This window comes from Emydura macquarii, unplaced genomic scaffold (assembly GCF_026122565.2).
Source record: "Emydura macquarii macquarii isolate MOO-44397 ecotype Brisbane River unplaced genomic scaffold, CSIRO-AGI_Emac_v2 contig_431, whole genome shotgun sequence".
In the NCBI taxonomy this organism is placed as follows: domain Eukaryota; kingdom Metazoa; phylum Chordata; order Testudines; family Chelidae; genus Emydura; species Emydura macquarii.
The window spans coordinates 8538439-8565099 of NW_027130568.1; the positions used below are offsets into that span (position 1 = coordinate 8538439).

General features: G+C 39.0%; 1 protein-coding gene across 2 annotated transcripts in view; it reads right to left on the reverse strand.

The window, feature by feature from the left end:
- Positions 1-8703: 8703 nt before the first annotated feature.
- ZNF516 (zinc finger protein 516) overlaps positions 8704-26661 on the reverse strand; it is a 120716-nt gene continuing 102758 nt past the window's right edge. For both annotated transcript variants that reach the window (XM_067537516.1, XM_067537517.1), the window contains exons 4-6: positions 20752-20856; positions 19764-19831; positions 8704-11605 (exon numbers count right to left, since the gene is read on the reverse strand). In XM_067537516.1, coding sequence (XP_067393617.1) covers positions 11546-11605; positions 19764-19831; positions 20752-20856 — 233 coding nt within the window. In that variant the 3' untranslated portion in view covers positions 8704-11545. The remainder of the gene's footprint in view (positions 11606-19763; positions 19832-20751; positions 20857-26661) is intronic.

Consider the following 26661-nt stretch of genomic DNA (forward strand, 5'->3'; position numbering starts at 1 on the left):
AGAAACTTTTACAGATCCTGCAGCAATCTGTTTGATGAGACTCCCCTAGACACTTTAAGCAAGAGGCGTGCAGGTCACCTTTTGGCATAGAATTATGACAGGATCTGCAGGGCTTTAAGCCTTGGGTCCAAGGCATGCCCCAGTGCCCCAGGGAGGGGAGTCCCAAAAACAGGGAGGACCCCTTAACCAACACAACACTTTTCTATACAACTATGTAACTAGAAAACACTAACTAATTCTAACTATTTCTAACTATTTACAGGAACCACAAGGAAAGATGTGGGGAGAATGCTTGCAGAAGCAAGAAGACAAACTCCAATGACCGTCACAGATGGTAAGAAGGAACTGGGGAGGCAGCAGTCAGCAGGGCCTATATACAGCGCCATAGAGGTGCCACTCCAGGGGGCTCCTGCACCAACCCAACGGGTACCGCTGGGGGAAAACCTTCCAACGACTGTGCACGCAGCGTGCGCACACCTGCTTGGAATCGACATGAGCAAGTACTTGAAGAAGAATAGTATAGATTGCCAGTAGAAACAGTGCACTTACCTCCCAATTATTAATTTTAAAGAACAGTGTTTTTAAAACTAAAACAAAATCAAACTCTATGGAAACTGTTAAATATTCACTATTGTCATTTGTCTTCAGAAAGAAATTGGTGTGGAAGAAAATAATGGCCACGTGGTGCTATACAGTGAGGGTTGTCTTGGACAGGAATTATCCTGATGTTTTTCTAAACAATGCCAGGTGGTTTATTTACCAAATAATGAGACACTAAATGAGTCTAGAGATTCTTGGCATCTGGTAAATGCTTACCTTTGGACTCGCTATTCCTTTCTTCAAGGAATGGTTTGCTCATCCCAAGAATTTTCTGGAATGACTCCTAAACTGCAATTAAACACAAATAACAGTGGACTTGGAATTGATTAACCTGTACATGTTTAATGAATAGCAGTAGCATTTAAGACTCCTGCGATCAGTTTTGTAAACAGCGTCAATGATCAGACCCTGTTTTCACAAGACCATAACTCTCTGAAAAATTCACTTTTTGTGCTGAAAATTTCCATACTTGATCTCTGCCCAAAGATTATTTTTTCCCAAAAGTCTGAGTAAAAAAAAAATCAGCCATGTTTTAATTCTGTGAGTGAAAAATGTGTTTACAATATTTTTTAATTATAACACTTTTTCATGTAAATCTCAAAAACAGCTGAACTTTGACCTTTGAAATGCAGGGTGTGAATTATCTCAGTTAAAGAGTATAGCCATGAAGTCTCCACATATAAATGCACTGGACTATACAATTAAGGAAAAAATGGATCTTCAGTTGTAAGTGCCCCAGGGAAGGTACTGCCTTTTTTTAGGTGTTTGTACAGTATCAAAATGGGGTCATGGATTATGATTGGAGGTCTGTAAATCCAACTGCAATACAAATAACCCATTAATAAATATGATAATAATAATAAATTGGTTACAGCACATTAAATACAAAATTTTAATCGGCATAGCCACCAAAACAATTTGGAAAATTACACACACCAAAAAACACTCAAAAAATTTTACAGACATTTTCACCCAACTCCATAAGGAAAATTTCTGCCCAGGTGAGGGGACACTCCTCTGTTTAAGATACTTGACTTTGGTCTCAAAAGATCTGGCATTAATTCCATTTCTATATGGCCTTGGGCAAAACACTTAACCCAGCATATTTATTATTTCTTCTTAATTATAATTAGTATTGCTGGTGTTTATTACCATAGTGGCTAGGCGCTACCACAATACAAATAAGTAGTAATAATTTTCAAAATGGGTGCCCATATTTAGGCATCGAAGTATATGGCCTGATTATCAGGGAGGCTGACCACCCACAGCTCCCAGCTGAAGTCAGTGTGACCCATGAGTCTTCAAGACCGCTGAAACTTTGGCCACTTACCTAGATCATTAATCATTATAGATTTAGGTGCCTAGCTTTAGGCACACCCAAGTTTCAACATTATGGCCTAAATCTGCCCAGTCCCCATCTCCCCTCCTATAAAATAGGTATAATAGACCTGCCCTACTTCATGGGGGTGCTGTGAAGAGAATTCCATCAATAACTGCAAGGTGCTCAGATACTTACATCATCCCCATCACTGTAGTATTTAGATAGGTAGGCAGATAGACCTCCACACAGAAGGCCTCTGGCAGTCAAACTGCTACAGTTCTCAGCATAGTTCCACAGGAGCTTCCTGCATAGCAGCCTTATGCAGACGCTCTGGACCTTCTTCCACCATGAAAAAACCCAAGCCGGCGTAGGGAGCAACCTGGAGCAGCCTCCTCACAACTGTTCTGCTGCAGCCTTGGCAAAGGATCCCTCTTCCAGTAGACATCCCTGCACTTAGCTGAGTCTTCCTTTTTTGGAAGGAAAGTGAATTTAGGGATTCTTTATTTGCTGTGGCTCTAAACAAAGATAACTTTGAGACCATATGCTTCACATATAAACTAAGCAATGTAATAGATAGACATGGGCTTATATGAAATCCTGAGGTAATTCTTGATTTTTATTTAGGTGATTTTTATCCTGCGCCAGATGATAATGTATTAATGTCCTCCTCCTAGCTGCACATTGCCATCATGTGTAGGCGGAGAAAGATAGTTCCCTAAGTAAGGACCTCCATTGACCACAGAATGGGTTGGAGCAGGTCCTGAGGGTACTCTAGTGGGCCCAGGTGGGGATGGCGGCTGAGCTTGATCATATGATATAATATTTTCAAAACAGACATCACAGGTTTTAAAATACTAGAGCTGAGCAAATAATGCAGAAAAAATCAATTATTTGCTTAATTTTGTCTCGTTTTCTGTTTGTGAAATCAGTGAACAGGTCGCAATATTCTCAATTCATTCATTATTCAGAAGAAGCTGACAAGACAATTTCTTTAAATAAATCTTGGTATGTAGCTGTTCATTATGTATTGATATGCAAAATTTGAGCTGTTTCCATTGGACTCACAGGTCAAGGGGTTTGTTTCTATTCCCTGACTGCATGACTATAACCTTTGAAATCAGGCTTCTTGTGTGAATATTCTTATGTAGGAATTCGGAATTCAATTTCTGTGAACATTCTCCAATATTCACTTAAAATCTCCTTGCTGAATTATCTTCCTTACCTATGTAGCTTACCGACTATAATTCAAACCTTTTTTTTTTTTTTGCCAGACAAGATAGAAAGAAAGGCTATTTCAATGACACTCTCCCCCATGGATAGTATTGCCTTTTACTTCCCTGAAATAATTTCCAAGCCAATTTAAAGCCAAGTCTTTTCAAGAGGTTTAAAGTATCATTCTCATTGCTTCTACTCAGGTGATTCATTGGGAAGCCTGAACCTGTTTGCCTCTGCCTTTTTAGCCTCTGTTTTATTTCAGATCGAAACATTTAAATGGGCCTTTTGCCAGAGGAAAAAGTTTTAGTTCAAACATTACGAGGCAAAATATGCCATCAGTTTAAAAGCAGATTTCTTGATTTAAATGGGGAGGTGAGCTTTAAAATTGGGGGTGATGTACTTTGGTCACAAGCATGTAGGGACTAATATCATTTTTCTATCCCAATTATATTCCCTGTCTTTCGTAAAATAACATGAGTATGTTTACACAGTTAAGTTCCAATGCATTAGTGATTGGAAGGCAAATTCTGTGCTAAGTGACACTCACAGATGACAATGGAATTACACTAAATGTACATAGATGCCCATGACAACACAAGTTGGTCCAAGCTAGGATGTTTTGTCTTGTTTGAGAAGAATTATTTCAGAGTGTTTTGATAATGCTCAGAATCTTTTAGTTTATTAAAACCTATCCTTAAAAATATTTTATCCCCTTCCAGCTGGACAAAAGTGATATGTTGTTCATTGAATATGTTGTGTAATTAAAAATTAAAGGCTTTAAAAAAAGGTAAGCATTAAAAACTTTCTTTTTCGAATTCTAGGGGAAAAAGTTTCTCCATAGAGAAAGTAGAGCAATCAGTGGCAGCACCATCTTGCTGGTCCTCATTCTTATTTTCTCTTTTTATAGAATAGCTTCTGGAAGTGTAGAAAGAATGTAACACAGAGAGCCCTGGCCTAGGTAAGACCTTCCTGCATTAAGTATTGTAGGACAGCAAGTGACCATTCCTTCCTAGCCCAAGTCAAATGCAAATGTTCACACCGAACACTTTATGCACTCCCTCGTGGCTAAGGGCCAGCTTGTAGCTCAGTCCATGCAGCTGTACAGGAACATAAGGGAGAGTAAGTCTTCCTAGCAAACTCCCGTGTGGCCTCTCAGGGCTTTGGAGTTCAGTGCATTAAGGATAAGTAGGTACTATATGCTCACTACTTTTCCTCCCAACAAGTGGGTGAGGATTAGGAAGATCCAAAATTCTGTCAAACTGCTGGAGGGAGAGGTAGTAATCTGGTAGTGATAGTGACCACTAGCAGATTGCTATCCCCCTGGAATAAGGTGGAACAAGGCAAGAAATCATGTGTCTCTCAGGCACAATTCCATCTCAGTGCTGCTCCTTGGCCAGTGCAGCAATTTACTGTCCCTTATGCAGGGCAGATTGTACTAGGAGAACCAAGATGTAGATTCCTGTTTTGTTTTATAAATGACATTAATGGTAAGTGGAGAAATAAGTCCAGTAAAGGAAGGAAATTAAATATAAAAGACACATCACCATTAACACAGGCATTGTGCCCAAACATTGCCTGGAGCACGGCTGGGTTTGTTTCTCATCCTTAACATTAATGTAGATTTTAGAATTTAGTTTCATATTATTTTTTTCTAGATAAGCATAACTTGCATTGAGATGGCACCCATGAGATTAGATTGAAATTGCAAGGGCATTTCAATACCCTGGAATTAATGAACTAATTGGAAATAATTGGTAGCTTTACCTCAGGAAGGACTTCAGAATCAGGCCTTAGAGAGTAGAATAATCTTGTAGTTAAGGCACTGGACTGGCATTCAGGCAAGATAGGTCCAATTCCTGGCTGTGCCAAAGACTTTGGGTAAACCACTAAATCTCTTTCTCTCGGTTCTACATTTGGAAAATGGAGATAATAATACTTCTTTTGGACTACTCTTTGTCATGTTGGTGTAGTGATGACTCCAGTTACCTGTGCGTCTCTCTTTAAAGTTGCTGTTGATTTAACAATGGTAATGTGCACACATTTTATCCGTGAGGAGAATAAATTCACTTGAGAAAGAATTTAATTGCCATGTTGAGGAAAGTTAGCACTACCAATTACCTTATAGCTGTTGCTGACTGCTTCCTTTACACTTCCTCCACATGTAATTCTTCACATCATTTTGTATTGTTGCGGCATACAAAATAGAAGCCATCTAAGTACCTTACACAGGGAATTCCTTTGGTGTCTGTTTCTATGAAGGCACTAAAACTTTTGGAGACAGTGTAAAAAATGGAGTAGCCCATAAACAGTGCACTATGAAGTAAATCATCAGCCTTACTGGCAGCAAGTGAAAAGCCTATGTCATTTTATGACACTTGCTCACTGCCTGTCCTTCCCGCTGCCCTGAACACTGTAACTGGTAAATTGCTTGTCCAACATCACCTACAACACCAAGCAAAGGGCCGGATCTATAAAATCATCCATCATATTATCTCCAGCAGCAACAAATGGAGAATTCACCTGAATTTCCCTGGGGTCTGTTTGGATTTATCTCGAGTGCTCAGATCAACATGTCTCCAGGAAAAAAAAAAAAAAAGCTGGTTTCTTGAATGATGCTGTGCTGCCCCTGCCTACATTTGGGCCAAATTCTGCAGTAGTCTGTACTTGCACAATGGCGAGCACTTACTCAGACAACTCATTCCAGGATTACTGGCCTGAGTTCAGGTCACTTAGTGTGACCCTGGAAGAGGCAGCATGCATAAGACAGGTCTGGTGAGTCTCCCCAGCTGGCTGGGAGGTTCCTGACTTCAGACACATTCTGCACCACTCCAGCCTACTCACTGAAATCTCCAATGTGGAAAGCTGATGAGACACTCTCTATCGTTAGGGCTACTCTGGATAGTCTTTGCTTGGAGTTCTAAGTCTAATCCTAGAGACCAGGCTGGGATGACAATAACCATCAAGACATATCCTAGATCACAATATTATGACCTCTAAAGTGACTATCCACCATGTTCTCTGCTTTGGGGCTAGTCAGAGTCTGCCTGTTTCTGGAAAAGATGCATTTTTTTGGAACTCTCTGGGGACTGGAAATGTATTTCAGTTCAGTTTTAGCTACCAGAGCTATATCGGCTTTTCCCAGGCCACACACAGTCATATCTTTTGAAGGTCTGCCAATGAAGGGAACAAGGGTCCCGAAGGTATTTCTAATTTTTTGTCACAAAATAATTCAGGTTCAGGCAATGAGCACTTGTCTTGCAGGATAAGATGACACATCAGCTTTAAAGTGTTGGAAGTTTCCTGTTGCTTCCAGTTTGTCCGCTTTATTCCTTTAAATAGATCTGGAGCCCTAATGAAGCAGGGTGGGGCAGAGACAGACCTTATCCTAGCCAAGTTTCATGATCTCTACTCCATTCCCATCCTTTTAGACCTCACTGCTGCTTTTTCCACATTGACGACTTCGCTTTTCATGACATCTTCTCCACTCTGAGTTCTCATATAGTCCTATATCTTGGATATCGCCTCCTGGATATCTCAACCATCAATTTCATTGTAATATGGACAAAACTATACTCATCAGCTCTCCTAAACCCTTTCCACTAGACCCTTCCTCTGACACTGTCAGCAACATACTCTTTCTTACTCAAGCCCACAATCTGCGGGTCACTCTTGACTCAGTCCTCTCCTTGCCCCATACATCCAAGCTGTGGCCAAGTCCTGTTGCAGCTTCTTACTCAACACCTTTTCTATCCATCCCTCAGCAAAACCTTTTTCACACTGACTGACAACCAACCTAAAAAGCAATTTGGAAATAGTTATCCTATTTAATACCTGTGTATTTCTGTTACCTAACTGCATATAAATTTTGTCACTACCCCTTAGTCCCCATCTTTTTATCTGTCTTTAGTTTGTGAGATCATTAGGGAAAGAGATTGTGCTTTCTTGTTTGGAAAATGCTTAGCATATGACAGGTGCTATTGGAAATAAATATACCTTGAATAGTTAAAAGGGTCAGTCCATTTTGTTAGTTTGGGGTCCTGACAGTCACAGATGATAGAAAATCTCCCCAGATCAATCAGATTGCACTATAGTAATCATTGTTACAGAGCTGAGATCCCAGCACGCAGACTGCTGTCTTCAGGGAATGCCAACATATAAACCCTTACGTGGTGTGCCAGCTCTGCTCTCTGGGGTGGAGGCGATATAGGGCTGTAGATCCAGTTCTCCCTGTCCCCTTTGGAGTGGGTAGTGCCTCGGAAGGCAGTAGCAAGGGGCAGTCTGTGCTGTCTGCAGAGCACAGAGACTCAGTCAATGTCATCCAAATGTTTGGTAATTTATGATGTTATTAATAAAAGAGGTACGGGTGGGTTATACATATTTGACTTTAGTGTCCTCATTTTTTTTCTGAAACATATTGGGTCCAAACAAGTACACCTCAGTCAAAGCTCCCACTGAAATCAGTAGGAATTTTACCTAAGAAGACAGGATTCAACTCTGTATGGAACTGTATGATGAAGGCAAAAAACACAGCAAGTGACTTGGAGGGCAATTAATTGCTTTGTATGAGAGCGATGAATTACAAATCCTGGACTTATGTTTTTTACATGAAGTACAATCTTCTTGACTTACAATCCAACCAATTTAAAAACAGCACAGAACTAATCGTGAAGAGTTATCTTGTTTCAGACTTTTCACTCCCGTTTCTCTCTCCCCACAGATTTTAAAATAGGAATCACAAAAGAGAAATTCCTGATGTGTTGATGCATTCTTATAATTTCATAAGGCTGAGCAGCCATTTTATAGCTAAATACATGAGTCTAGTGAAAAATGTACACACCAGATTGTGAATTCCTTACTCCCAAAAGTGAGCATTCGAGGGTATGTACATACCAATGTAAGTAAAAGTTCACAAACTAGCTAAAAATGAAATATTGAAATTTGAAATATTGAATGAGAAATGTACATGTGCATTCCAAAATATAAAAGTGTTTTGTATCCATTGTGAGGCACCCTTAGAAGGTATCATGTTTACACAGATTACTATGAAATGTGCACAATGTCAAACTTTGGAGATCACTCAAAAGACATATTTTACCTGACAGTTATAGCAGAATATTTCTTCACACAAATACAAGCTGATACTTTCTAAAGGGTAATTTCCTTTAATTAGTTGTTTTCATTTAAGCAGTGTCTTTCTTGGGATGGAGATGGTAATTTGTGCTGAGCTTTCACTAGGTAGTTTAAATGGTTTTGAAACACAAAACTAAAATCTGCTTTGGCTTTATGATTTGCTTTCCGTTTTTTACCATGCAAGAATTTATTCACACTTTTTGACAGTAAGAATTCCAGGACACAAACAGAAACACAATACACTAGTTGATTATCTTCAAGAAGAGGTTACTTTGAGTCTGACTTTTGGTCAATCTAAAACATTCGCTATAGAAAAAAAATATTGTGGCAGAGAATCTTTGTTTCATCTGCTTTTTAAGTATGACGAAAAGTAAAGACAAAAAGAGGGAGAGAGGGAAAAAAGAGGGATAGCAGATACACTGAGAATCTGCAGTATAGATAATCAAACCCTTTATTGGCTAAGTTACATTAGACTGCAACACTGTAAAAACCTGTTAAGGAGAGAAAACAGTAGATTGGTAGAGGTAGTAGAGAGTCTGTAACAGTCAGAAGATGGCTTACAGGAGTGTGTCATGCTAAAAAATTATCATGCTGTTTAAAAAAGCTGATCAAAACCAATTAACTAAATAAATAAAGAACACAAATCATTTTAAATACTATGGTCTAACTGAATTAAAAAATCAATACAATACAATGATAAAGAAGAAACAAGACAGCCTAGAATTCACATCTGAAAATGGCTGGTCTTTGAGGTTGGCTTTCCCCCACCCACTCCCATTTCTTGTTTAATTATGTGAAAATCTCAGTTCTGTGCTATACACAGCATATAATTATTTAAACTGATTTCCCTTACTGTTGTTCTTCATGTAGCTACATTATGATTGTAACTTTGCTGATTAGTACCCCTGTAATGGCAGCGACAGCACTATCCTCTCCTCCGTCAGACATTCTGGAAAAAAAGGCTCCAGAAAGCAACATTTGCTCTCAATAATTAACTATGATTTTCCATATCAGCTTGCAAAAAAAGGAAAAAAATTTAAAAATTACAAATGTACACTACACTTTTGTGCCATTTTGGGTACAGAAGAGATTTTAATAACTAAAACACAAACAAATAGGATAAGAAACTAGCTTTCGTGCATTCCTGAACTGTCACCATTATTTTCATCCAAGAAAAATATGACTCAAAGCAACAACAACAACAAAAAAGCTAGTGCAAACCCCAAAATGATGATCAATCATTAATCCACACAGCAATTTTGTGTGCATGAGTGTGTCTGTATGCATGTGTGTATACAGTGGAATGTGTCTATGTGACTTCCCTCAAAATAATTTCACAAAACAGTCAATTACAGTCACTTATAAGTATTTGCACAGACATTCCTAACTACACCAGGAATACAGAGAATTGTGGTATACATCTGGTGTAAGAGTATGAGGAAAAAAATAGTTAAAAAAAATTACATAAGAAAGTTACATTTGCATTTTTGCAAGTGTTGCAAAGTAACAGGAACTGTCAAGTAATTCAAAACAAGTAACAAGTAGTAAGTAGCCAGAACCAATTATTGACTAGGTTTAAAAACAAAAACAAGCAAACAAAAAGAAACAAATAAAAACTGTTAGAACAGAAAAATCACACTTTATCTTTTGTTTTTTAAACAAATCTTTGTGTCAGAAGCCCATTTACTACAAAAACAGCACTATTCCATTAATGTATTAAGTAAACTGTTGCTCTCGCCGGTATTAAAGGTTAGCATCATTTCTGTACATGTAAAATTATTGCTTTTTTGAAAAATATATTTAGCATGCGAGTTTTTTTTTTAATCCATTTCCTGTCTTTACAAAATGTTACAATTAAAAAAAAACCTAGTAAAGCTTTTGCAAAAAATTTCACAGAACATTTTCTTTCAAGGCAGCAGTAACTTTTGATAATGCATAAAATTATATGTGCAAAATCTGAAACTCTCAGAAATATTACCATCACACATAGTGTCACAGCAATGAGAAAAGAAAATATTTATATCTGTGGAATACATTTTTTTAAATTGCTTACACTGCATGGTTTGTTATGTGCCACAACCTCCACCTTGAAAACTTGCATTTAAGAGTTACTGTAGAAGAGGTATATAAAGCTCTTTTTCCCCCTAACACCATCAGTGATCACCAAGTACAAGACATGACACATTATATGAACATTAACCTGCCACCACAAAAGAAGTTACTCATCTTTTCAAAATGTCACCAAGCCCGGAAAGGAAGGGTAACTGGCTTGCTGAACAAAAATACAGGAGCCTACAGTACCCTAAGGGCCTAGGACTGCCTGAACCTGTTCAGCAACTCCTTTTCTATTAAAAACGTACAGATCAGCGGCTTTAAACAACTGAATAATTTTTTTTTAAAACGTGCAGACTTCCTTTGTGATCAGGTCAAAGAAAGTAGCCGTGTTACAAAAAAGGTCCTGAGAGTAAAACATCAAAGCCTGTTTTTCTTAGTGTTCAATCAGCTTTTCTTTTCCAAAGCAGAACATAAGCATTTCTGTGGAAGTGTTACAATTTCCATATGCACATACTATTAATGGTGCGCAGTCAAAAACAAGAGAACTAGAAATGCAAGTGATCTCCCAAAAGAAACAAACCATTGTAGAATGATGGTCTTATCTTCAGTCCCTCATCAAGCATTGCTCTCCAAAGCACCAAATATCACCTCTTCCCCCCCCCCTCCTTCTTTCTTCCTTTTTTAAACTTTACTTTTCTGCATGAAAAGCAGTGGCAGTTTCATTAATTAATACTTGTTCGGCCCCCAATCCACTGCTGTTTTTCAAATGTATCAAATAGTCATTGTGAGCATCAGGGAGGTTTTTGTTACAGTACTTAAATTCTTCATGCTGTCCAAATCACATATAGTTTAATTTTTTCCAGTGTCTCAAACTTATCTTGATTAATATAGATGCCTTGCACTGCCACAGTGCTTGCCAACTCCACTGTTTATTATAAAGGAAATAAGGAACCATGGGACTGATTAGTACGCCAATTTATATATATCTTGTGTAGCATCTTCATTTATTTTAAAATGATTAACAGTGAAGAGGCATCCCCATTCTAACAGAGCACGCTTTTCACTCTAGCACAGTGACTCCAGAGACCTGATGGCTTGTAGGGAAGTTTTCCAGCTGTTCTTCTATAGGGTTGTTGGGATCATCGTCTTGAGGTTGTCGGAACTGCCAATCGGGGTACTAGCTGTTGTCAAAGGGTACCCGATGCACACACTGTACATGTGTTTTTAGGTTCCCTTTCTGAGAGGCACTGTATGGACAATATCTGCATTGGAATGGTCTCTCCCCTATAAAAAAAAAAAGACAAAGAGAAAAGCTCATTCCTCCCTCTTGTTTTTTAAGTGTAATCTTCCTATTAATACTTATATCTCCACTCCTATTCAGAACCATCATGCAATCTTAAGTCCTCCATACTTCAGCTACTTTTTTTTTTTTTTTTTTTTAGCATTATGCACATTAATTTTGACCTAATACATCACAAAGAGTTATTTTTTAAAAATCTCCAGTGAGAGCAAAGCATGTCAGGCTCCTATAAACTGTTTGACATACTAGAATAGCAAATAATAGTGACTGAAGGAGCACTTAAGAAAAGGTTAAGAATGGCTGGGAGAGGAAGCACTCCAAAAAGCAGAATTTTGCAGTAACAAAAAGTGATGTATAACTGAACAATAGTTTAAAAAAAAAAGGGGGGGGAAGAGGGGTTTGAATTTGAGGGCCACAGAGGCAGAGAGAAAAGACAGGTAAAACTCTGACACAGCCATGTGGAACCTCAGAGGGATTTTTTTTACCGATTTTCATAAATAATTACCATGTTGGAAAAGCAGAAGGGATATTCTTTAAAAAAAATAAATAAATAAAAAATAAAAAATCAAGTGACCTGCAAAATAAAATTGGGAATAAATGGGAGTCTGCAGCTCCCAGGGAAAATTTTAAAATGACATTCAGAAATCACTGGTATGAACAATGCAGTTTACAATCCTGATGACTAAAACAACATGGCAAGATTAATCTGACATAAATACATTAACCTTAAGCTAAAGTCCTGATGAAGTGAATCAGACCATTTTAAATTAGCATGACATAAAATATGACACCCAGCACCCAGCACATTTCTAGCTGTGCCTAGGGCAGCCTTGGAAATAGTTAAAGAAAGCCCAGGTTGACATAATGTATTAAGTGTATCTCTTTTGTTAACAGATTTAGAATATTCCTAATTAAAGCTGGCCCGAGATTCATGACATTTACCAGTCAAAGTTTGGGGTAAGTCGGAAAGATTTGCAACAAAATTAAAGAAAAAAAAAAAAAGCTGCTGTACGACCTGCAGTATATTTGAAATGTAGGAAATAGTAACTGAATGAGAGATGTGATAAAACTTCCTTAGTTGGATGCTGAATTTCCTGCAGTAAACTAAGAAAGATGTTTTACATTTTTGCAGGGCTACATCATGCCTAAGAGACAGAGCCACAATTCCAAGAGAAAGCACTCATCATTAAAACATCTCACACTGAACCAGCTAGAGATACACTGGGGAGCATGGTGAGGATTCTTTGTGCTGGGAGGAGGTGAGGGAGGGAGCATCTTGCCCCATTTTTTCTGGGTAAGAATGTAAAAAGGACCCTGGCCTGAGGATGCAATTAAGGGTAATTCTGTAGCACAGATAAACCAATCAGTGTTTGGGAGGGAAGGTTTGCCCTACAGGTCCAGTTGTAATCCACCCACAGATGGAGCGCCACCAGTAACAGAGTAACATGAAAGGGGTTATCATCCTCCCACAAGACATAAAAATACAGAGGAGACCAAGGGCTATGGTGGTGGGTGGGAGGGGCTGGGAATTCCCTTCCAAACAGGCCGAGTTAACAGAACTCTCCTAACTACAGCTTTAAAGAAGTCGACCACTGCTAAGGGCCAAATTTTCCGACACTGATGTGACTGAGAGGAAATCTCAGCCTTCAGCACTTAGCTGAAATACGTAATTAACAAATGTGAATGTACAATTTCCATCTTCAGAGTAACAGCAAAAAGACACATGAGCGGAGATCACACAAAATGTTATTTCTTCATAATAGGAAGGAGACTTCAAACTTGGAGGTGAATGCAGTCACTCTAGGTTGGGGGAGAGGCAGGTACTGTCACTTTGTAAGCACTACAATGTTTAGGGCACCTCAGTGATTATCAATCAGCTTCAGAGCAACATCTGACTTTGTGCCTGCAAAAATATGCAGAACACAATTGCCTGCTCACCTGCATTTGCATATGCAAATTCGGTAGATGGATGTCCACTAACTGATTTATCTGCTCAAAATTGGGAACTGTACAATTATGTAAATATGTTTTTTGCAAGCAGAAAATTAGAAGCTGCTGCTGAAAATTTGGCCCTTAAAGTATGCATTGCCTTAGGTGGTGTATGGCACTCTTGGCATTTTTTAACATACGGGGATGTGAATATTTCTTCCAGAGGAGGAACTCTGCCATTTAAAATGGTGGATTCTTCTCTCACTAGTGGAAAAATAACTCCTTTTAAGGAAAGGAGAAGGCTGTCTTAGGTAGACAAAACATAAAACTACCAAATCAAAACTGGTTTGTGCACAAAATCTCGGTTGTGAGGACTTTCACATATTCCACTACAAGATGATGGCACCTTGCAGGTTTTTATGCCTATATTTGGATAATTCAGTGTTAAATTACTGACAATATTGCAACACAGTGACAACTATCAATTTGGAAGAAGTTGCCTCTTTCAGTTAGCAGATAAGTGGAAAAACATTGGGACAAGAACTGCATTCACTGAACTCATCCATGATGTTTGTGAACTAAAGGACATACAGTACATGCATAATACCCATATTCGAGTGCAGCTACCTACATGATTCCTTGATTGTTTGCATTATAATCCACATCCATGAATGAGACAAATTAGGTTGCCATTTATTTATTCATTATCTATTATTTTGATTAATGGAATTCTTGTTCTCAACATAACTATTTAAAAATAACATTTGCAATAATGTGAAATGAACTATTAATCATGATCTTAAAAAAACTCTGTAAGGAGCTGGGACATGATATTTCATATGTGAGCAAAACGTTATAAAACAGGACTTTTAGTTGCCATTATTAAAATCTGAAATGTATAAAATATAGACTTCAATAGTATTAATAATATTTTATATGAACGATTTTTGTCCTGGGTGCTCTAGGATAGATAAGGTAGGTTAGTAAGAAAGATAAAAACACACTAAAGGAAATAGCAAAAAATCCAAACAAACTCTAGTAACATAATACTGCATTTCCCTCTTGGTCCTAACAATCCATTCATACCCCAGAAATTTGATGATTTGCATTTATGGAGGATAGATACTGAACATTTTAAAATAGCTATGCTGAAGATAATGAGGGTCCATGGTTACGTCGTCTTACTGAGGTTGCATGGCCTTCCATTATAAGACCAATTTTTAAAATGTCCTAAATTAAAAGGATTGCAAGAGCTGCACTAGCTAAATATAGTGCTGTCATTTGCAAAGTGTGATAGCCAATAAGTTCTAGCACTGTAGGAGTGGCAAGACAGAGAGATTTCCAAGGTGCCAATGACAAATATTTTTCTGATCAGCAGCTTTTAAACTGTTTTTTGCTTGTTTGTTTCAGTTGTACAAATCAGCATACTTGAACAGAGGAATCAACGCTTATGCTTTCAATACCGGAAAGAAGCTTTGAATTACATGTATCATCCCAGTTAGATGAAGAGTCATGATCTTGTCATCCATTTTGCAAATCACGCTTCATGAGAGCGACTTCTTGTCCATTAAAATTTTCTAAAGCATTTTGTTTAAACAAAATATTTGAGCATGGAACCAAGGATGGACTGTGAACTCAACAGGGCAGACAATCGTGTGTTTTTTAAAAAATGAAAAAGGAAGGGTTAAATGAACAGCAGATGTCCCAGAAATTGCTATCAATACTGACGCCATTTTTAATGCAAACTATGGATGTGTTCTTTTCCTATGCCAGTGAATTCATTGAGATTTTGGCCTTTGGAGTACAGTGCCACAGAATCCAGTCTTACCTATAAAATCTATCGCTCAACATTTTAGTAAATGCATTGCTTTTAAAGTCTCAGTGGTACACAAATCTGTCTATTCAGACAGTCACAGTGATTGCTGCAAGAGGGAACTGGCTTCGTCTTGCACCCCATATGTGATCAGAGTGTGCTTCCAGAATTCACGCTTACTGAATCATGTCTTTGGAATGCTATTTAGTGTATTCCAAATCATGATACATATTCATTGTGGAATATGCAATCTTAATTATGGATATATTCGGATATTTAGCATTTATAAAAATATTCAGAATATTCAATGTGTAATATGGCAGTATTTCAAGCAAATCTGCATGAGTTTGCACGGCCTTTATTGGCTCAGGCTATGTAGTGTGTGTTATTTGTCCTTCTTAAAAGACTAGGAATTATACTAGAGTTCTTAGGAAATGTATTTGGTGAAAATGTCCACACAAAATATTTAGATGGTGGTCATGCAAAAACAGAGAGAAAGCAGGAAAAATATTATGACTCAGGCATCCACCTAATTATTTCCTATATTGCATTTGGTTATATTTCTTTGTTGCTGGTGACACAAGGAATCCTTATAAAGTCATAGGCTATGGCCAAAATTGTCAAACGTGGGTGCCTATAGTCTTATTCAGGTACCTAAGTAAGCAACTTGATTTTCAGAGGTGGTCAGCACCTGCAGCTCCCAATGAACTGGTTGCTCATCACCCTAAATTAGGCCTCTGATTTAGGTGGCTAAATAAGGATTCAGGTGCCTAATTTTAGACAACCAATTTTAGTGAAAGTTCTGCCTTTAAATTCTTCTATAAGAAAATCCCCAAATACTAGTGACACTATTGTAAACTGTGATGTTTGGGACTGCAGAATCTGCTAACACTCTTTTATAAAGGAAAGTTATTCCAAAGCTTCATTGTTTGAATACAGAAGGATTTGGTTAGCCATAATATATAGTCTTTCATCAAAATTATTTTTTTTTCACTTTAAGTGCTTAAGGAACAATTTCTTACCTGTAAGGAAGTTTATATGAAATGAATTCTCTTAATGTGAAAAAACCTTTATTCTAAAGCTACTCTAAGTGATGGCTACTGTTTTTTGCTAAGAGCAAGTGCATGGCACTGCTGAAACTTGAATTGACTCTATTCTGTAAACTCTCTTAAATAGCTCCGTCCTCAATTTAAAAAAAAAAAACCAATGGAGTGACAATATTTTAATTGGGAAACAGTTATGTTAGCAGACTGCTGGAGGCATTGTTCTCAGTACATTCTATGCTTTTAAAAGCTCCCAGAGTTGCAGGTTGAAATGCAATTATTCTCTCTAAAACCTCAGGGATTTACAGGTGAAATTTTTGGGGGGAGTATAAAGTCATTGTTTATTATGAGGACAAGGACAACAAGAGACAACTGACTGTTTTCATTTTAATTGACAAAGACACTGACAAACTGAGACAAAGGCTGAAATTAAAGAATAATTGTGATAAAGAAGAGGAAGAGAACTATCTGTGGCTGATAGTGAACATAGTCAAACCTCTGTGGAAGAGTGATTGAATGGCAGTAGACTGAGAAATTGGTTCAGCTCACCTCTGCCCAATCCTGCGGAAGCTGTTGTATTGAGATATGTTGTAGTTCAATCTGCTACAACCAAGATAGACCAACACTGACTAAGACTACAGTAGCAGAGTAAGTTTGCTATGGAAGAAGTTAGTCAATAAACTGCAGCACAGCATTAGTTTGCAAAGACAATAAGCTATGTTACCACAGCTGTTACTTCCTAAAAATGACCTTTTTACAATTTGTCTGTATTTTAGAATAGTTTAAAATAGACTTCCAATTGCAATCTTATTTTTTCTTTCAAACAAACATTGCCTTCAAAATCTCTGATCTCAGCTATGCATGGGACAAGTCAGAAAAGGTAAAGAGATGAAAGGGATCCAATAGCACAAGCATTTTAAAGATGCTTAGGTTTGCTACATTTACTGTTAGTAAATCTATGCAGAGCTTGCCAAAGACCCCCATTGTGCTAGTTCACACAGTGTTTCACCGCCTGTCAAATACTTTTATTAAGGAGTTATGCCTTTCTACCAATTTAATGGCTCATCGGTGGAAGAACACTTTTGGACTGACTTCATCTGCAATCTCAATATGTAATTCTCTAATTATGGCATAACCTTGCCATTACTATGGTCCTACTCCCCAGCCCCCAAATCAGTGTCTTCTTTGTGGAACAGGACTTGCATTTCAGTTTTAAAGGTCAATGATTCCTGATTCAATTCAAAGCCCTACAATATATGAAGAATCTTATTACAAATCACTGAGATTTTTTTTTAAATCACTGAAGCACAAATTCATTAATTTCCTAAAATAGGATTTTATTATAGAGGAAGATACTTTACAGTCATGAGGATAAAAATAAATTCAAGGGCATGCATGGTTTTGTGATTGTGTTTCTAATTGTGGGTCTTGTTATATTTGCTAAAATCCTTTCACAGAGATGTAAAACAAAGTTGTTTGTTATTTTTCTGAAGTTTCTCATATGAATTTATTTCTGATAAAAGCTGGCATGCTGACAGCCCTGGAGAGGCAAGACCTGTGTTCATCCACAAAACAGGTACAGCATGGACAGCAGTAAATTCAGACCACCTCACAATGACTGGAGAGAGAGCTCTTCTAAAGGGGACAAGATGATTCAGTCTCTAGGACCCATTCGATCCTTGGTGCCTCTGCTGAGATTACCAATAAGGATACCAATTAGGATCAGCTGTGATGATTGTTTAAATGAACACCTTTTTGCTGAAAAATGAGCTGAAAGCACCAAACCCATTTCACACAGGGCAATGAGTGGTCATCAGATAATAGCAACTTCTAGTCGCTCCTGACCTGGGGTTGGTTTAGCACCAAAAGAAAGGTTTTTATGAAGATGGCCTTGGTCATCCCTATGGACTGATGATGGCACAACACACTGCTGTGAACGTGACTTGGCTTCCAGACTAACCTCTAGACCAGTGGTTCCCAACCTGTGGCCCGGGGGCCAAAAGTGGCCCGTGGGGGCTTTCAAAATGGCCCGCGGCTGCCCTCCTGCTGGCTGCAGAAGAGAGCCACTGCCTAAGGACCCAGGCAGAGCACATTTCCGTGGGACTAAAAGAACAGTGCGGGCTCCTTGCTGCAGACAAAGGGATGGGCGATCAGTGCTCCCCTCCCACTGGCTGTAGCAAGAAGCACAGCAAAGCGCTCTGCCTAGGTCCATAGGCGCTGGGGTCCCTGCTGGAGCCACATGGAGGGAAGATCAGCGCTCCCCTCCCCCAGCTCTAGCAGAGAGCAAAGTGCTCTGCCTGGGTCCCTAGGCGCTGGGGTCCCTGCTGGAGCCAAAGGAAGGGGAGCACTGATCTTCCGTCCCCCTGGCTACAGAAAGGAGCTACTGCTTAGGGACTCAGGTGAAGTACACAGTTTCCCTGCTGCAGCCAGGGAGACAGGAGATCAGGAAGGAGGCAGCCTCCTCGCTGAACTCCTTCTGTCTGGCTGCAGTGGGGGAGGGAGGTGGCCCTTCAGGGTTGTAAAAATTATATCTGTGGCCCTTGAGCCAAAAACGTTGGGAACCACTGCTCTAGACTTTTTTCCATAGGCCAACACAATGGAGGAAATTATTAAGAGTCCTCATGAAGAGAGCAGTATATGAACGGCATGAAGCTGTGGCTTCTGATACGGCTTCTTGTGGGGATGGTTTTGAATCATTGACTCCAATGAAATTTTCGATTAGGTCCTTAGATTTAATAAAGGTCTACATTCAGAGCTGGTATGGAGTTGCACCCACTTGCCGCACAGCTAACTTTGGCCCACACATAAAAACAATCCAATTCAGAGAACTGAAAAGTGTTTGTCAAGACAGGAAACACTGTACATTAGAAACAGGAAAGCACACCACCACACAGTGTCCACAGAAACTGAAAGGTGAGAACCTTTCTAAGATAATAGCTACAGGATATCATGATAGGAATACTCTTCAGAAAAACACAGACCAACTGTTATTTTTGTTGTTGCAGTCACCATATTAGGTGTAAAAGCAAATCTCTCTCTAGCGATTCTTAAAATACAATTTTGCATTTATATATCATTTTGTGCACTATACGGTTACCCTTCCCACCCCCACCCCCAGTACACCATTAACATCTTTGTCTACCCATTATTGATCAGACTGACAATCAACAGTCTTCTATATGTAACAGACTTTGGTAAAATGCTAAAAAAGTTTAAGATCTAAAAATCAGAGCAACACTGTTATTATTTGCACATTTGTTATAAAAACAGTCAGTGCTTTACTGATGAGTATCACTGTGCAACGTTTTCCCAGCTACCACATCAAAAAGCAAACACCCAATTAATTGTAAAACATACTTGTTTTGGGGCATCTGCGGAGGTGGTGTGAACTTCAGTACCTCGGAGTCCATTAGACTCAAATACCACTGTGGGAAAAAGGGGGCTTGTTAACAGACGAACATTCAAGCTTCGTTTGTGTGTGTACATTATTTGAGACCATTACAGATTAACCACATTCCAAAAAAAAAAAAAAAAAAAAGACACCAGCTACTAGCCTGTGGCCGGAAAATACCAATTTACCGTAACACTTACTGTAAGAGAGTGTGCTAATGGCAGCCTAGGGGCACTGCCCTTTTTAATTCAGACTTCGGTGCTGAAGAAAGCAATCACTGACAACATTAATTATCAGTGTATGTGTAGAGGGACCCTCTTCTTGCATTACTTACCATTTGGCCTCTGTCATTTTGCATCAGACTGGCTTATGTATGCATCATTCACACTTCTCAAAAAGAACCCGCTAGTCTCACTGTCTCATGTAATGCTTATGAGGTATCTTGACACTGGTAGCTTTAGCTGGCTTCGTTCTCAACAGTAGAACATTCTAGGGTAAAAATGGCTGATAGGGATTTTAGAGTTTATAACTGACCAGTCTGAGGAGGATCTGGTTTCATATAAAACTATCCCAGTCAATAGCAATGATGAAATAAAACAAAGCCTTATGATCTACTGAAAGGGGCTACTCTGATTTCAATTTGTGCTGGTGGCAACAGAATTCATTAGCATATTCATTTCTGAGTACCCTACTCTCTAATTAAAATAAAGCATTTGCAAACAGGCTTATCGCAAATGCATTGCAATTTTATGGAGGTGTGGGGGGGGGAGCCAGGTATGGAATACATAGAGAGCAAAAGCAATATCAATCAAAATAAAAGCCTAGCGTATTACATATTGGAAAGTATATACATTATTTAGGTTAGTATGGGAGGTAAAACTAAATTCAACATTCTATTAGTTGGGTTCAAAAATAAAAAACAAAACAAAATGAAGAACTGGTGAGAAGAGATACCTGAGTGGGACCTCAAATGAGTCCTGAGGTGACTGGGCTGGTTAAAGCATTTTCCACATTCTATGCAGACATAGTCTCCTTGGCGTGTTTGTGTCCTAAGCATCCCTGTGGTAGATAGGAGGGAGAAGAAAGGGAGGGGGAGAGGAAAGTTGAGAAGAAAACATTATGCCAGAAGAAAACATCATTAGTATGTCTAATGTGTCATTATGTGAGGCTACCTTCAGGCCCTGGATGACAACTGTCAGCCTTCATCTAGGCACTGGCTGACAGGCCAGGCACACACAGGACTGCAAGAATGCATAAATTACATTGAATTAAAAAATGCTCCCCATGATGTGCCCGCACCAGGACTGGCATGTCAGGTGTGCGCTTTTCAGAGCAGCTGGATCCACTTTTCAGCCATCACCCAGCTTTGTCAAGCAGTACATCAGGCAAATCAAAGTGACTCCAGCGTGGCGGAGACAAGTCACATGGATAATAGGAAGTGAGCAGAACCAGAGCCCGAATGTCTCCCCCGGGCTGCAATACCTTGGAGACAAATACAGAGTGAGTGGAGCCATCACAAACGGATCAAACCTTTAGCCCCTGCTTACCTGCCTGCCGGTGCTGCTTTGACCTCAGACCTCTGAGGCACAGACGAAAGACATCTGTGAATGAAAGTGTCATTCCGGACATTTTGAGCTAGTAGCAACACAGCAGCCTTCTACCAGCCCTTGGTAAACATGTTTTCTAGGCCATTAGCATTTGTGGAAAACTACTCAAACCTCTCCTTTTTTCCCAAAGGTCAGTTTACAGTATCTGACTTAAAGGGCTGGTCTTTGTCTTTTTGCTGCTGATCAAAAAAGACACATTTGACTTTCATTGGGCATCTCTTTAAAATGCTTGAACATCTTTTCTGTATTGGTAAGAAGCCCCCCTGAAAAGGAAAGAATTGATGTTTTAATTTACCATTGGAATGCCTTGGCTTTTAAAGCAAGTTCTCAGGGGTTTGTCAGTGAAGTCCCAGCTTTTTTTTTTTAATTGACCAACGCACAGAATAAAAGGGAAAATTCTAACAAAAAAAGTGACAATTATTTTTAAAAAGCTAAATTACATTTTAAAAACAACTGCAGCAAGAAAGTGTGATATATCCAAAATGTATATGCTCGGTGCTATGCCCAGAAAACCAAAGTAAAAGAAGATTATGGCCCAGGCTGTCATTCACGGTACAGAATGTAGCACAATGCAGCCTCCAACCTGGTTGAAGCCTCCAGGTTTTACCACAACATAAATGACAAATAATAATAAATAGTAGATTATAAAATTAGTTCAAAAGACCTGCTGTATAAATACGTCCTCTCCCTTCATTACAGCACCCCCTGTGGATGGTGCTACAGATGATGTAATTTAACCGAATACACTCATGTCCAACACATTGCTGCCAGAGACAGAATATAGAACCACGCTGTTTTAGGAAAGCTTAATCCTGCTCACCATTGCTCACATGAAACTCCCAGCGAGACAGTGGGTATTTTGTGTGAGTAAAGGTGAGCTGGATTAGGTTTTACGATTAGGATTAGGCAAAACTCCCATTGATTCCCTGGGAGTTTCATGTCCATAAAGTGAACAGGATTTTCCCCATGAACGATGAAAGACTAAAGCAGATTTTCTAGCAGTGGTCTAGCAGATTTTATAGTTTCTAGCTAACAAAATATAAAAACCCTATTAGCATCTGTTCCCAACAGGACAGAAGTAACTATGGTTGCAATCCTGAGACCAAAGCTACATGGAGTGCTGTAAGGGACCCTGATATGTTTTCCTCCATGAAATCAATGCTATTATCTCTAAATCATTCATTTTGGGACTAAGTCAAAATACATCTCATACAGAGGAAGTACAGTCTAAAGGCTAAGGCACTGGACTTGGACTCAGAAGACTTGGTTCAATTCCCAGCTTGGCCACGAACTTCTTGTGTGGCTATGAGAGAGCTGTTTAATTTCTTGGTGACTCGATTCTCCACCAGTAAAAAGGAAATAATCATACGTCTTTTCTCCTGGCCTTTGTGCGTCTCCATTAGTCAGACTGTAAGCAGGAATTGGCTTTTATGGTGCCTCATATCACAGGGCCCTGATCTTGGTTGGGTCTCTAAGTGTTATTATAGAACCACCATCAACTACACACAACGAAAGAATTTCAGGTATTTTGGTGTGTGCTGAAGCATGTTTGTAGCCTTTGCTTTTATATTTTAAATTGCCTGTATCTGCTCTCATGAGACTAATGCATAATCACACAAAAGAAAGAATAATTTAGGTCTATTTTCTCATCACTCCACAGATGCCACTCATGTTAAAGTCAGTGGGAGTTACTCATTAGGGTATGATACAGATGATCCTAATAGTCCTGGCCAGTTTACAGTTTATTATCCTGGCCCGTAGAAACCAAGGGCCTGATCCAAAGCCTGCTGAAAACAATGGAAAGTCTCTCACTGATCTCAATGGGCTTTAGAGCAGGATCTGAATGTCTTTCGCTTAATCATTCTAAGCCCAATCCTGCAAGTCCTGACTGAGTGTAAAGTCCAATTTCAATCAGTCTGTTGAGGAAATCAGGAATTTTGCTAGCGTAAGGACTGCCTGGTCAGACACTCTATACTGTGCACTCACTGTAGCTAGTGACAACATCTATTTTGGGTTCTAAATTTCTAGCCACCTCTTTGCTCCATGCCTCTGTCTTAAAATTTTTAGCCAACTCAACACCAGAAAAGGTAGTAGTTGTGGGTTTTTTAAACATGTCTAGCTGCATACAAATAATATTTAGTTAACCAGCTGTGGAAACCAGTCCAGAAAATGTTACACTTTAGTAAGGGGGGAAAACTTATCAGTTCACCTCATAATGATGAAAATATTTTAAAGGATGGTTAACTGCTGGTTGCTAAGAGTGTAGAACTTACAATGCTTTAAACACAAATGGTGATTTGCCTGTTCAACACAACACTTCTAGAAGAGAGGGTCATTGCAGTATTTTTTTCTTACATAGTGTGAGCTCTGCCAGCTAACTTACTGTACATGAATACGTAACCTAAGAATTCATTGAGCACCTCCATCTATCCCTTCCTGTTTGCTTTCTGGCTATTATTTAAAAAACAGGTGGAAGAACTGGATTACTTCCACATATTTTTGTCACTGTTTGATTTCTTTAAGACAGACATCCTAAGCTTTTGGTATTTTAGTGCTTTGTCTTGATGGACACCATTGTCACAAAATACTGCCTCTGTGAGATCATCTCTCAGGAAAAACTGTACTTGAATAAGAGGGGAGCGGATGACCACAGATGTTTGGGAATTAAATTATGCAAATGAAAGTGACTATCTTCATGGGAGCTCCTGTGAAACCAGCACTCAGAGCTGGTCTCACAGGAATTCCAGGGGAAAGGGTGCATCTGCTGCTGTTATATATCCTCCCTGGTACCATGATAGTTGTAAATAATCCTAAGAATAAAAAAGAAAAATAATTTCTACCTACACAAATTAAAAGAACCCCCCTCTTCACCTTAAGTGGCTATCAAGCCATCTAGTCCTTGATGTAAAAGCTCTGATATCTAGTACTAATACCACAGGAGTACTTTCAACTCTTTTCTCCAAGGAATTGAAGAAACACTATGCTATTAGCAGAAAACACAACTGTGCACTGGTCTCATGAGAACAGATACAGCCAATTTAAAATATAAAAGCAAAGGCTACAAATGTGCTCCAGCACACACCAAAATACCTGAAATAGAATGTTCTATTGAGATTAAGGCTGATCTATTGCATGAGGTACTGTGCTAAATATCCAGAATTAAGAGGCTTAGGAATGGCCACACTGAACAAACTATATAATTGGCAGAACATCCCTAAATTATTCGTAATGGCAATACAATCTCTCTTGGCAAATTGAAGACTTGTTTGTGTGATGCATAATAAAGACTCACTGGGATAATTTTGCCCTCGGTTGGGATTGACTGCACATAATTGAGATCAGACTTGAGTTGGGCTTGCTATGTGATTCTCACAGGTGACAGCAATTTTACCTTTAGTCCTCTGAAAAATATACAGTGCCATGCCAATTCATTGGCAGTGGCACCAGTGACCTCTAAATTCCATATGAAATGAGCTCAAGGAAGCTATTCAAAGGCCACATGCAAGAAAACTAGGCCACAAAATCCTAAAACTGAGCCATTACAAACGGTTCTAGGTTAAGGAAGAGATTTCCAAGGCACAAATGGGAGCTAGGCAACCAACTCCCATTGAAAGTCAAAGTGCACCTAACTTCCATTTGTGCCTTTGAAAATCTACCCCTAAAGTTAGTATTCACACAGTAAAATCCTACTTCAACAAAAGGAGATAAGCAAGTAAATCCTTCCTACAGAACTCATCCTCTGCCTTGCTTTGCCCAATCATTTTTGTGCATCTTCTGATTTTTGCAGCCTTTGATGTCAGGTTCACGGTGCTCCTCCTGCTCCTCTCCATCCTGATTAGCACAGTTGGGAGGGAGCCCACTGTGTCAATCAGATCTATTCTGGGCAGGCTTACATGATTTGATGTTAAATAATGTCACCAGTAGCTAAGGTGCCCAAAGTTGCTAACGTTGGCACAGCTGAACCAGCATTTGTAGCAGTGGAAAAATTTTAGAAAATTTCGCTAAGAGCAGAGAGGGCCAAATGACAAATAGCTTGGTGTTAACCAATAAAGTGAGCACAAATGACAAAAGAACCAGTTGCTGTGACAGTGTGTTCCTGGAAATGGGGAATGTCCCTGTTCCCCTCCTGCTTCACAAGAACAGGTGCTTCGTGTCAGCTTTTGTAAATCTTTTTACACTCTGGGGCCAACTGAAGGAAACATCCATCATTCCAGAAGATCACCAGCACCATCCAGTTCTTATCTAGCACTTTTCGTACACAGATCTCAAATCATTTTACAAAGAGAGTGAGTAGTATTAAACATCAATTGAGTGAGCAAAACAAACAACAGGCTGGCCAAGATGTGCTCATCTAGGACCGTTTCTTGAGCAGACTCAAATCATGTTTCCCCCCTGCCTCCGAAAAGAAACCTCCAAGCAAGACCATAACCCAGCAGTATGGGTTTTCTATCCCTCCCCACACCATGACTGCTAAAATCCTCATGTACACGCCTTTCAGGCATTCCACCAAAACTGTCCCTACACTGTCCTTTTCCCTAGCCACAACTGTCTTGGTATTTACTTTTAAAATCTAGCAACTCTAACTTTAACTTGACAAAACAGAAAGCATTTAACTACCTCCTCCCCTAACAGAGGATGTCCCCAGATCCTTCCAACTCCATAAGTGAAGGTCTTGAGCTCCTACAGTAAAGATCTGACAAAAGGGGTTCTGTTTGAGTGAAATTCGTTTCAGAAAGATTCATGTTGTACAGATGCTATTGAAAGAAATGTAAAGAAAAAAATTTAAAGTTCTACTCCCAGGGGCTGTTACTTTTTTTCCCCTTAAGAATAAGAAATTAGGGTGATATTCAGTTTCCATCAACACCAGCAGAATCTCACAGGAAGTCAGAGAGGCATGGTGGTGATTAGTTTCAAAACTAAAAAGGTGGTTTTTTGGAGGGGTGGGAAGGGTAGAGAGAGAGAGAAGGAAATTCACGGTACTTTTTTTAATGCTGCTTGTAAAACTACATTAAAACAAACTAGCCCCTGAACTTTAAATTGACTATTTATACATATACTTTTCCTGTCAAAGTAAATTGACAGATACATTTTTGTAAAATTAGACATGTACAAACAGCCCAAGATAGTCACTTGGAAAATATTACTGTCTTTTTTTGAAAGATATGGACTATAGACAATGAAAATCTTAGGATTCTTTGTTTAGAAAGACAAAATACACTGATGTCTGTTCCTGGAAAAAGTGTGTGTAGAGGAAACT